Source organism: Pteronotus mesoamericanus, unplaced genomic scaffold, assembly GCF_021234165.1.
Source record: "Pteronotus mesoamericanus isolate MK-2021 breed Mesoamerican mustached bat unplaced genomic scaffold, CSHL_Meso_final contig_178, whole genome shotgun sequence".
Lineage (NCBI taxonomy): Eukaryota > Metazoa > Chordata > Mammalia > Chiroptera > Mormoopidae > Pteronotus > Pteronotus mesoamericanus.
This window is the reverse complement of record NW_026555074.1, coordinates 329,335-342,946: the sequence shown is the minus strand read 5'-3', so window position 1 is coordinate 342,946 and position 13,612 is coordinate 329,335. Positions and strand designations below refer to the sequence as shown.

The 13,612-nt window shown below is 36.5% G+C and overlaps 1 protein-coding gene across 2 annotated transcripts in view; it reads right to left on the bottom strand.

The window, feature by feature from the left end:
* Positions 1-565: 565 nt before the first annotated feature.
* The window catches only part of LAMP2 (lysosomal associated membrane protein 2), a 31,827-nt gene continuing 18,780 nt past the window's right edge, over positions 566-13,612 (bottom strand). Inside the window, exons 7-9 of one of the 2 annotated variants that reach the window (XM_054566678.1) lie at positions 10,950-11,013; positions 10,236-10,400; positions 566-750 (exon numbers count right to left, since the gene is read on the bottom strand). In XM_054566678.1, the coding sequence (XP_054422653.1) occupies positions 611-750; positions 10,236-10,400; positions 10,950-11,013 (369 nt within the window). In that variant the 3' untranslated portion in view covers positions 566-610. Of the gene's footprint in view, positions 751-5,144; positions 7,582-10,235; positions 10,401-10,949; positions 11,014-13,612 lie in introns of those variants that run through there. The other variant, XM_054566677.1, reaches the window with a different exon arrangement.

Sequence of the window (13,612 nt, the reverse complement as noted above, 5' to 3'; positions counted from 1 at the left end):
GGGGGGAGGATCACAATCCTAAGATACTGACTTCATTCTCAACTTGAACTCAAAGAAATCAACAAAAAGTCACATAACCTAAAAAATGCTGGTGGTCCTGAGGACATTCAACTGAAAACCAAGTTTGAGTATATCTGAAGGGCATTTATGCCACATCAGTATTTAATGAACTATATGCAAAGGCACTGTGATGAGTTTAAATTAGTATAGTTCTTATACAGTGAAACAGAACACCAGTAGCAAAACAGTATGTATTAATTCTATTAAGAGACAGCTATATATTTTATTCTTGTAATGGCCATGTTAGTAAGTTTAATGTACCTTAGATTAGGATCAAAATTTGGCCAACGCTTCTTCAGACAGACCTTAAAACATTGCACACTGATGTTTTTTAACAAGTTTGTCTTCACGCCAGTAAAGACAACATTTTTTATTTTAAGTTGATCAAAGAGAACAGTTTTTTATTAATAAAGATTAATCTCAATGCTAGCACTGATTTAAAAATCGATTTCAACAAATCAATCTTAAGGAGCGAAGTGTTTCAAAATTAAGAGGCAAGAAAATCTTGTTATGTGCATGTGTTTTTATATAATCAATCAGATTGCAGGTTCTAAAACTGCTCATATCCAGTGTGATGGCGCTTGAGACCAATAACGTAAGCCAGCAACACTAGAATAAGTACTCCTGCCAACGCTGCTCCCACCGCTATGGGCACAAGGAAGTTGTCGTCATCTGCACTGCAGTCTTGAGCTAGATGTGGAGAAAGGACAATTGAGAACATAAACAGTGACACAATTTCAAATCTGTAAAATTTAAGTTAAAATCAGCACTTCCCAACACATTTGTTTTTACACCAAAGTAACAAGTCATTGGCATTCATTACCAGCAAATGTGACTTTCAACAAAAGCAATTTTCCAAATAACCAAATCAAACACTTTTAAGGACCCCCAACATGCAGTCATTTTGGAAGAAATATATATAAAATGACCACAACCTTCCCAGATTTCTTAAACAGAAGATAATGAGTAAATATCATTAGCCTTTCCTTGATTACCAGCCTGTGAGCTTTCAGAGGCAAACTGTTATGATGTTGAAGGACAGTGGAGTACTTCAGTTTGTGAAGTATTAAGGAAATGAAGCAAGTGAACAACTATACTATGCAGACCTAAGAACTCAATGCATAGCAATCTGGGGATATTGTAAGGGGGAAAGATTTAAACTGGCCCTGCTGGTATAACCATTTGCCTCAAGATGTTCAATCCAGTGTGAGAGAAGAAATTCAGTGGTTATAACTTCAAAATGGGCTGTAATAGGGGCAGGCAACACACAAAGGGCCATGGAACTGCTTCAGAGGCACACTCAACTCAGCGTTGTTACAGAAGACATACTTTAAGTGAAACTGGAGCTGTGTTTTTAAAGAGGAGTAGAAATTAACCATGCAGGTAATGGGAAAAGGGCATTCCAGGTATAGGGAATGGCACAAAAATAAGGAAGGTAAGGAAACACAGCACTTCAGGGGAAATGCAAGAAGGTTGGCATAGGGAGAACATCGGATCAAGAGGTACTCTTGGCAGGAAAAGCAGCAGCTCACAAAGGCCCTCTATGCTGTGGGCAGTTTGGCCTTATACTGAAAGCTGCACACAAAAAAAAGTGCAGCAGGATTTTAAGTAGAATATTTGTTTCAGGAGTTATGGGAGAGAAGACTGGTGGTATTAAGTTAGGAGGCACCTCTATTACTCGAGTCCAGATGTCCAATAATATGGTCCTGAACTGAGTTAACAAAGTGCAAATGCCTAAAGGACAGACTAGAGATCCAATTAGAAGGCAGAATTGACCAAATGGATGTCAGGGGTGTGGTAGGGGAAGATAACTGAATGGTTTCCAATTCCACACATAGCTTAAGAGACTATGTAGATGCTGGTCCCGGTTCATGGTGATAGGGAATACAGGAGGAACAATATATGCATTTCAGTTTTGTTTATAGTTATTTTTGTGTTGTTTTAATTTTTAAAAATTCTGTGTTTTGGAGGAGCGTGGAAGAAGGGCATGCTCTGTTTTACATCTGCTGAGTTTAAGATACCTGTCTCCAAGTAGCTGATGAACCTAAGTTGTAGTTAAAACCACAGACAGATATTTCTCAGTGATGGCAAGTAATAAAAAGAGGACCAGAGGCAGAAACCTTGGGAACACCAATATTTGAGGGATAAAGGAGCAGGAAAAAGAAGTAGAAAAGGCAGGTAGGAAGATAGTGCCAATGAAAGAAACAGTTTCAAGTAGTGTGGGAGAATGGTGTAAAGTATTAGAGAAGTCTGAGAAATGCCCATTGGATCTAGCAATACTAATGGTGGGGGCTATGAGTCAAACTGCTGCAGGTTTAAGAGTGAATGGGAAGTGACTGGTAGGAGATCAAGAACTTGGGATGGGGCACATACAATACTCATTTCAAGAAGTTCAGAAGATCAGAAAAGATAGTAGGGAGGTAATTATAAGGGAGACATGAGGTCACGAAGGCATATCTTCAAGGTGAAAGAGACTTAAATATGTTTCTAGGATGAGGGAAAGAGCCATTAGCATTTGACAGGTTGGAGATGCTGAGTGGTACAAGGTTTCCTAAGAGGTAGAAGAAATGGGATTCCAGAAGCACTGACCAGGAAAAGAAAACCTACTGAGACTGGAGAGGAGGAAGGAATGAATAGTGAAGATGGAGATACATTTGCAAAAAGGGAAAGGCGGCTAGGATGTTGAATCACCACTTCTCACTATTTTTCCATTTCCATGACTCTAATTGCCCTAGTTCTCCTCTTAGCTTGCAATCTACCAGGGATGGATAAATCAGATAATTAAGCTTATTAGAATTTGGGTCAAAAATAAGAATGAGTAGGCTGCAAGGCAATTCTGATCGTGCTTGCATTTAAGAAATGTGCCAGGCTAGCCGCCAGGGCAATAACTGGGAACAAGATGCAGTCCTGGAGTTTATGGACTTTATGACATCAACCATGGCTGCCAGCTCAATGATCTTTTTTACCTGCTTCTCGGTTCTGTTAAAAATCCAGATAGCTGAGGTTGCCAGATGTGACTTGTGAATATATGGGGTTTGTTAAGAGCACCCCAATAGCCTCCCCTTTCAATTGCCCATATTATCCAGCATATAAACTATTAAGTGACATATATCATACAGCATTATGTCTTGGATTTAATGTAACTTGGTTTTTCTAAAATTAATTAATAGATTAATTTCTAATTCTGGCAGTGGATTCATAGCCCACTTCCAAAATTGGTATTTAACCTAGTACTGAAACAACTTTCATAAATACTGCTAATAAGACTTTCATGTAAGACAAATATTCCTAGAGTAGATCAAAAAAGCAATTCCACTAATACAAAGATCTTTCTTGATCCTGTCACTGACTTAAAATGCTCCTAATTAGCATGTGAAGTATTAATTTATAACTAATGATGCTGTACATTCAACCTTTAAGGATTCTTTAAGTAATGGAAAGATATTTTGGTAAAACAGTAATTTTAATAGGATCACATTCTGAAGAAAAGAAAATATCACTTTATAAGTCATTTTGATCTTATCTATTTGCCTTATATATACTTGAGACCAGATTGAAAATATTTGGGGGGAAAGGAAAAGTCTATTTGTGGAAGAGTTCAATAGACACAGAAGCAGTGAAGATTTTTAAAGATAAAAAAATTCACAGCCATTGAAATTTCAAGTTTCTTGTAGATTAAAAAAATACTGTTGTCTTCCATTTTCTGTTTGCTCAGAAGTCTTTCAAATATAATATTCAGTGTGAGTTAGAAAGCTGAGATATACATTTTAACAAAATATAAAACAAAAACTCCTTTAAAAAAACCGTTAAATGTCTCTTTGGAAAAATCAGTGTTAGGTGTCACATTGTTATGTGACATCTTTTTTTAATTAAATACCTTTTAGATATATAACCAAACGGAAGTATATCAATATCTGCAAAGTATCTGAAAAGATACTTGAAGCTATTCCATATCGTGTCTATACTATTTTCAAAAACAAAATGTGGAAATTATTGATACAGAAAGTTAGCTACCAGGGTAAAAGATAGGGAAATGGGAGAGATGAGGCTAAGCCAGTTTAACATTATCTACCTAAACAGAGATGAAATGCTGTAATCTTAAAAATAGCTGAGTCTTATAAGAATTCCTCCTAAAAAAAACAACAACAAAAGAAATTTAACATGGTGCATTTTACACTGTATGTAAAGAATGTTCTTGATACAACACAAGAGACTTCTTATCAGATTCCTTCTAAACATAGTGAAATCTTCACTGAAATGGAATACTACTACTCAAAAGAAATAAAGTAACAGGATTTTAAAGCCCTGAGCTTTAAGAGACCCCAGAAGTTAAGCAGCTTGGCCAAAGTCATGTGGTAGATAGAAGCGGAGGTAGGAGCTGTGATGATTAACTTACAGTCATATGGCTTAACTGGGTAATCCAGGGGAAAGTTATGGGCCATACTGCTATGTGCATATACTAAGGTTCAAGTATTTTAGGGTATTTGATATAGGATAAAGTATATAAAGTATATACTTTAGAATGTACTAAGGTTCAAGCATTTTAGGGTATCTGAGAGATTGCATGCAATCCTGTTTTGGTTCAGATCAATAGCTTGGATTGCATGGCTGCGATGTACAGCTGCTTTGTATAGATATTAAATATCAGACTCGACTCAGGAGTTGAGAAAAGTGGACAACAAAATACTGACGTTTTTACTATGAAATAAATATTCTTGATCACCGATTCCCTAACTGGCTACATATGAGATTCAGCTGGGGAGTTTATAAACACACACATACACACACCCAAGCACACACACACCTCATCCTAGACCTGCTAAATTAAATCCTCTAGGAATGGAGCCTAGAATTTGAATTTTTATAACAAACTTCCCAGGTGATTCTTATTCTGTAGTCAGCCCAGCATCAGTAGAGACCCATGTATGTGACCACTCTTCCAGGTAGTAATAATACAACAGACCATTTTAGAAATAGTTTAGTTCTACTTCTAAGCATTTGTAAAGTTTTTCCTTTTGGTAGAAATGGCCATTATGTGGCATACAAAATCTTGACTTTAACCAACAGGAAAAAATGTGAGCAAATTTCCTTAAGAAATAAAAGAATCTTTATTGTTTATTTTAGAAGCAGTATGTTGAGCAAATGGACAAGCAAATATCTAAAAAGAAACACCATACATCAACTAGTGGCTTAAACATTTGAGAAAAAAACATGGAAGTACTTACATGGACCAGTTTCTTTATACAAATGATAAAACATGAAAATCACCCAGAACCATTGAGAGTGTCAGACCATCAAGGTGTAAACCCAGTAAAACAAATGAAACTACAAAAGGTGCAAAGAACATGTGGCTATAGGAAATAATAATGGAAATAACCGTATATAAACTGGCCCATGTAAAATACAAAAAAAATATTCAATGAAATCAGATTATCTAGAAAACAGTGCTAATTAGAGGTATTTTAATATGAATCAGGTATATAATTAAATGTAGAAACTTTTAGAAACCTTAACAGCATTAAGCCACTGCCACCTACTTGTGCTTCTATTTCCAATTTTTTCTTAAAAAGCTGCTTTGTTTTGACTCATGAGAAATACCTAAGGCCTACATTCTTATAAGCATTATCCATTCTTCTAAGGTTAATGATCTTACACTAAGATACTATTTAAATAAAAAATAATTTTTAAAAATCAGATTTATATTTAGTCCATAATAAGTGCTTAAGCTGGCAATGCAGCTCAGTGTAGCTTTAGGAGAGGGGCTGATCAGGAATCTGATTCTGAGCCAGTAAGATTTTCAGGCTACTCTAAATAGAGAGCAAATTAAAGTGGGAGAAGATATTTAGCACTCCAGTATAACTCGAAAGATACTTAGAGACATACACATGCTAACATGCAATTGCTTATGTGTTTGTGTGTTTTCAGCTCGATTAATTCAACATCAATAATATTGTGGAACCCAGACATTTTGTTTTCTAGTGAATAGGGATATACATAATCTCCCATCCAAAAAAACTCAGGCACCTTTGGTATATGGCTGTATATTAACAATTTCTAAATATTTGCTCAGCCATTCCAATAAAAAAAATACCACCTAGAAACAGCAAGAAATACTTGATGTGTTAACTATGAAGCTAAAATGTTTTGCTTTCTCTTATAAACATTAGGTGGTGTACGGTAAATGGACAATTGGTGCATATCCCCAGGGGACAAAACTGAACACAAATACATGAATTATTAATTATTCTACCATAATGAACAATGATAATGTAAGTTTTGATTAGCACAGAACCATTTAAATGGGAAAGCCAAATTAGCAAATGTTGTAGCAATCAATGTAAGCTGGAAACAAAGAATAACTTTTTAATGGAGAAGAACAAGACTTCTGGGTTAGGTGCAAATTACTTTGGGTAAGTGGAAGTGCTCTTCTTTATCTAGATTCTAGGACATACTGGCATTTCTTCTTTAAGGAAAAGAAAAGACAAGAAAGGATTAAACATACAACTGCCACGAAGGATACTGGAAGTCTGAAGAGAAGTGTACATTAACTGTAGCGCTGCAGGCAGAGGCCTATTTACGGGTACAAAGGACTAATGCCTGAAATTGGCACTGCCTCGCAATTATCTCTAAAGCACCTAGAAAATGGATTGAAATGCCCAGCTGGAATAGTCTTGTATCTTGCAATTTGAAAGATTGCAATATCCAGTTCTTTTAAAAAGGATTAAACAATAAGCTTAACACCTATTCTAAAATTTCAAAAGGTTTTTTTATCTTTTGTCATTACAGCTACATTAAATACAAATGTATTCAGTAAGCATAGGCAAGCAGTCATTGCTAAGAACAAACAATACTAAACTCGGTTCAAAACTGGCATATCTCTCATAGGTCAAATATGCAGCAATGTCAAAGCAACTAAGTTAACCTGCAAACAAAATGACAGAAAAAAAATGCAAAAGGAGCAAGTACAAATCCTCTGTAGAATGTATTGTCTCAATTCAACCACATGCAAGCAAAAAAACCTTTTTTAAAACTGTTTTTCCTAAACTGTGTATTTCTAGTCAGATTATCTGAAGTAAAAACACTGAAATGCTAATTCAACCCTATAAAATAGAACCTATAATCCAGGTGATTTTGTACATGTCTTTTGCTGCAGAAATAGCAGATTTAAATCCCATGGTTGGGGAAACCAAATTCATGTGACCAATTTGTAACTTATAATTTTGATGTCTTTGCATTTGTTAAAGAACAAAATCCCCCATACCACTGATTCTAAGATCAGACCTACAACTAAATATACCTTAAACTGAATAGTATTGCATGTTGGAACTTGTACTTGCTTTATTATTTTGGAACGGAGATCACATATGGATTAGTGTTACAGAGTCTGATATCCAGCATAACTTTTTCTTCTGCCAATTAGGTAAGCAATCACTATAACGATAATCAAGCCTGAAAGACCAGCACCAACTACAATTGGTATTAGAATGGTGTCATCATCCAGCGAACACTCCTGGGCTGTAGGTGAGAGAAAGTGTGTAATAAATAATGAGTATAATCAAAAAAGAAATGTCCAAAAATTAAAGATGTTGATTCAAAAGTCAGAAATGCTCTTACAAGTTCAACTTTAAGTAATTGAGACCGGTATATTTTAAAGATAAAGCTACAGAAAATTAGACTGTTCTAGAATTAAAATCCTAAAACTTATTTGTCATTTTATTCTTGTAATGTGTATACATATATATGAACACCTATATACTCATATCTATGAGTAAACACATATGTTTGCACTTGTTTATTTACATTCAAAGTCCTTTGCAAAACAGGATTATTACTTTATCAAAAGTGAGGAGAGCTAATCTAGCCCATTTCACATAGTCAAAAGAACCTCTTAGTGGTAGAGTGAATGCCTTTTGGGAGACTGCGACCAGACCAGGAAGGTTTAACCATAGGATTAGGAAGGCCAGGCTGGTTCCGAAATCCTCTAGAACAGAGATCAACAACTATAGCCCAGGAGCCAAAAATGGCCCAAGAGCTAAAAATGGCTTTTAAACATTTAGAAATGGTTGAAAAGAAACAAAAGAAGAGTATTTTGAGAAATGAGAATTATATGAAATCCAAATTTCAGTAGTCACAAATAAAGTTTTATTGGAACACAGCCACATTCATTTGTTTATTATTGATGGCTGTTTTCGTGCTACAATCGCATAATTGAGTAGTTGTAACAGAGACCATAGGGCCTTCAAATCCAAAACACTTACTGTCTGCTTCTTTACAGAAAAGTACACAGATCCCTGACATAGAGTACATGATTTTAGTGGCTGCAAAAGTCAAGAAACTGGGACCTCTTACTATGTTTATAACATTTATCAATCTGGTCAGGACTGGTCATCCACACGGGCAATTTTTTCTATTTCCAGGCAATAGTGTGATCCAGTAACCTCCGATTGACACTCTTTCAAGTCTTTCACTGCAAGTCTGTTTCCTCCTCCTATATACTCAAGTATTACCAATGCATTGTTTTTAAAGATACCCACAGTCAAGATCCTAACCCCATAAATCGATGATGCATTCATTATCAATACAGGAGTTAGCAAATTAGGTTTACAGTTGTTCATATGGAAAAAATACAAATTACTAAATTCTGTGTTTCATGTATTCACAACTATAAACCTATTTTTGCCTGTCCCTGTATTAAATGTTGTATATTTGGGTGACATTTTAAATCCTATATATATAAAAACCAAAGTTTCAAATTACAGAAAGAACAGAGCTCATTTCTAATTACAGCTGACTAGCTATACAGGCTTGAGCTGATATTACACTGCAAATAATTTTATATTCTAACCACAAATCTGAACCTAAAATTAAGGTAATAATGTAGAGGAGCTAGATAAAGACTCAAGAAGAAAATATTAAAGGATCAAAATAATTGAAGTAAAAAAGAAAACCAGACAAAAGGGAAAATGAGTTTTTAAAAAAAGTTTTTAAGTGTGATCAGCCTCTCACGTCACAAGAATGGTAAGTTGAAGAATCCACTTTATTTTGACCTAACCAAGTCAGGCTAGGTATTCAGCACTACTGCCAAAGTAGCTGAATGGCTCAAAGCATATTTACTTTTAAACACGACTTGTACATTTCCTTCTAAACCACAGAATTAATTGTTAAAAATTCTGTGGATGTGGATGACTGGAATAGCTATGTTCAGCAGAGCTGCAATCCACAAAACCCTACCTGTAAGTAAATGGTTTAAAAGGACAGGTCAATTAAGGAATTTTATATACTTTTTTCTTTCATGCAAATTTTAATGTTGCAGTGCCAAATACATCTTTAATATTTGTATAAACACACTGTAATGAGCCCTTCACAAAGGTTTCATTAAAAATCTGAGAAACAGCCCTGGCTGGTGTGGCTCAGTGGACTGAGTGCTGGCCTGCTAACCAAAGGGTTGCCGGTTCGATTCCCAGTGTAGGACACATGCCAGGGTTGCAGGCCAGGTCCCCAGCAGGGGATGCATGAAATGCAACCACACATTGATGTTTCTCTTCCTCTCTTTCTCCCTCTCTAAAAATAAATAGCTAAAATCTTTTTTTTTTAAATCTGAGAAACACCACAATTAGGACTGAGTAGATCTTCAAAAAGGCTCATTCACACTGGCACACTCTTTTAAAACTCTCCAGCTCATTCTGGCTGGCCAAACCATAGTTTATGATATTTGAGGCTTTGGTACCACAACCTTTTGTCTCAGCAAAATACAACCAAACTGCTATTATTCGAGCGTGAAAATGTTTCTAGCTAGAAGATGGCCCCAAGGTCATCCACACGGGCTATCCAAGGCAGATGCAAGATGCCTAAAGCTGCTGCTTCCAAGTGCCATCCTTCCCACAAACTAAAACTGTAGGGAGCACTGCCGCCTTAAGTAAAGCTCACCTAAAGCTTCTCTCAGTTTTTAGCTCCTAAGAACTTTGTTGCAAATGGTTTTCAGATCCCCCAAAAATCTACTTTAAGCAAAGCGATGGGCCAAATATAGAGTGACACAACTTGCCCAAGGCTCTGAGAACTCTATAGAGGAGTCCACAGGTGAATTCATATTACTCTACATCAATGCTTGTTTCTACGACTCAAAGGAAAGTCAACATAAGGCCATCAATTATTAATAAAACTTGCTTGATTCTTACCTGTAGAATACTTTCCTTTTATTACATTGAAAGGCTGAACCCTTAGATTGAAGGTGTTTATCTGAAGTGCTTCAGACACTGAAACCGTCTGCTCTTTCTGGCACATGTAAGAACTTCCCAAGGGGGCGTCCCAGTAGCTAAGGTTGTTATTTGCAATGCTGAAAGCTTTAAAGGAAAAAAAATATGTTAGTAACTTTTTATCCTATCAACATAAAAAGTGGGACAGTCCTCAGGGTATTTCAGTGAAGTATAAGAGCTTGGGTTACAAGGTCTACCCACAAAAAGTAATTCTTCCAATCACTAGGTTCCCTATCTTTCCTTCTTTTTCTTTTTTTAAAATTTAAGTATCCTTGGTATATAATATTAGTTATATTAGTTTCACGTGTACAACATACTGATTCAATTTCTATACCTTACAATGGCATCACCCTAATTAATTGCAGTCATCATCTGTCTTTCTACAGATGTTTCTATAGTCTAAAAATCAGTCATACCCTTAAACTATTATCTACCATGGTTTGAAAATACAGGATACTGCAAAAGATAGACTACTATAGTTTTAAGTTACTGATTTTCAGTTGTGGTCAAGGTATGATATTCACATGAAATCTTCTGTCCCATTAAAAAAGGCACTATTTGGTAACAAGACAATTATGGTTTCTATTCCTTCAGTGTAACCCACACTCTTTTCTCCAAGGCCAATACTTTGCTTACCAGATCCATTAGCCAAATACATGCTGACATTCACTTCCTTCAGATAGAATCGGTTTTCATTTTTCTGTTTAAAAAAGTCTGCAGTTAATCAACACATCACAACTTTCTACAGGTAAAATTACTATCTATAGAAGTAAAACAATCTAATACTATTACCCAAAAGATAAAACTATGGATTAGACCTGGCCAGTAGAATAAATTGTAATTAAGAGACCTTAAAATGTGACAGGGATCCCTTCCCTCTGCATTTCGTTTCCAATTTTTGATCCAGAGGTGTGGTAGTATCGTTCTCAGACACTCGACAGTTCATTTCCTCCATTTTATTCCTCCTGTCACTTGCTAAGCCCTCACCACCTCTAGCCTGGCTCACAATAGCCTCTTCACTAGAGCTCTTGGCCTTCCAGCCTCCCGAGTTCGGTCTTTCCTTCGCTATTATTTTTCTGAAGCCCTCATCTGATCAGCCATTCCAGTTATGTCAGTGCTTAGTATGTACAAAGTAAGATACTGAAGTGCTCCAGGGAGCTAGCAAAATGAACCAGACTTAAATCCTGCCACCATGTTTGCAATCTGCCAGGGAAGATAAATACAGTAGTTCCCCATTATCCAGTTTCATGTTCTGTAGTTTCGCTTTCCATGGTTTTGCCTGTGTGCAGTCAACCACGGTACAAAAATATTTAATGGAAAACTCGAGGTATTTATAGAGAGAGAGAGAGACCACATTCAGATAACCTGTATTACAGTATATTAGTCTAATTGTTCTATTTTACTCTTTATTGTTGTTCATCTCTTACTGTGACCAATTTATAAATTAAATTTATTGTAAGTATGTAGGTATATGAAAATGGTACTATCTGTGGTTTCAGACATCCCCTGGGGGTCTTGGATTGTTCCAGTGGGTATTGAAATGTAATATCAATTCACTGGTCATGTATGTATAATAGCAGAAAAATGACTTGAATGTTAAAAAAGGGAAGATTTTTTTGTAAACCTTTCCAAAATATAATTAGCTATAACCCTCAATTACTCAGCATAGATTCTCCATAGAGAACAAAAGGTTTTAGACTCAATAAACCATGTTCAGATATAAAAAAAAATTAACAGACCTAACTTTAAATAAATGCATATATTGTAAATACACACACACACACACACACACACACACACACACACACACAGTAAATAAATAACCACGTTGCAAAAAGAGAGTGATAAGTTATAAAAATTAAATGGAGTGAAAGCACTTCAAACTAGGGGAGAAAAGTAATGCAAGCTTAGGGATGGGCCATTTGAATTGGGTAGAATTCAATCAGGAAACAAGCAGAAAAGGGTATTCAAGAAGGTAACAACATGAATAAAGGTAGAAGATAAGCATAATCACAAGTATGCTAGCATCTGAGGATTTACTAAATGCCAAGCACTGTTCTGGAAACTTTACAAATGAAGCTTCATTGAATAATTACAACACCTCATTTCGAGATGTGGTAATCAAAGTGAGAAGTTGTTTAGTAACTTTCCCAGAAGCTATATGGTTAGTAGTCAGTGAGCTAGGATTTGAACCGAGGAAGTCTGGCTACAACCGGGTGAGGGAAGCTTGAGATTCATGAAGAGGGAATAAAGAAAACAAAGTTGGATATGCAGGTGGCATTGCATGGTGGCAGGGTGGGGCAGGGGGCTAGAACTACCCTCCCAGGGAATTTAGGTGGTACTTTGCTGGCAAAACAGAACCACTGAAGGTTTCTGTCAGGAAGGGCTGTGCTTCAAGAAGATTAACTGTTACAGAATATTGAGGGAGGGGAGGAAGAGGAGGGACTTGTTAAGGAGGTCGAACAGTCCAGGTAAGAGGTAATGCAGGCTGGAATTGGGGCAAAGGCAGGGGGGTAATGGACACAAGAGGACATATTCAGAGAAATTTCAGAAAGAAGCATAAAGGAATACTTGACCACCTTATCACATCTCCCCTCTGCTTAGGCTATGTCTTGGCTCAGCATTCAGGGCTCTCCACAATTTGTCCCAACTACTCTTCCATATTTATCTTTCACTAAACTTGTTACCTGCCTCGTTTTCCTGGCTGGTCTTGATTGTGTTCTTTTATCCATGGATAACCTGTACTTTTGCACTTATTCCCCGATTGTACAAATCTGGCCCATCCTTGAAGGTCCGGCTCAAATGTCATCCCTTCCATTAAACCTTCCTGACCCACCTCCGCCCAGAATTAACCACTCCCTCTCCTGTATACTCCCAGAGGCCCTTGTATTTTCCTCTGGTCTAGCACTCATCCCACTTTGTATGCAGCTTCTGCAGAACACAGAATCAAGTTCAAAAGCCTTAGCATGGCATTTAAGGCCTCCCACACAGTGATTGACTGTCCATTTCTATCCTTACCACCAAACTGTGGTAAGGATACAGGCCTTCTAAAAAACAAAACAAAACAAAACAAAAACACAGGCCTTCTTTGTATCCCATCACAGCACCTTGAGCATAACGCACTCAAATTCAATAAATTCTCTTTAAGAAGCACCTATCGTGACAGGGTTGAAGGTGAGATGGGCCCCACTGACAGGTGTTCCTGAATTTTCAAAGTGGTTAAAATATCACTTATCTTGGATTACATTTTAAAACAGTCTGCTGGGCAAATTACATGTTGTAATTATCAAATATTTCCC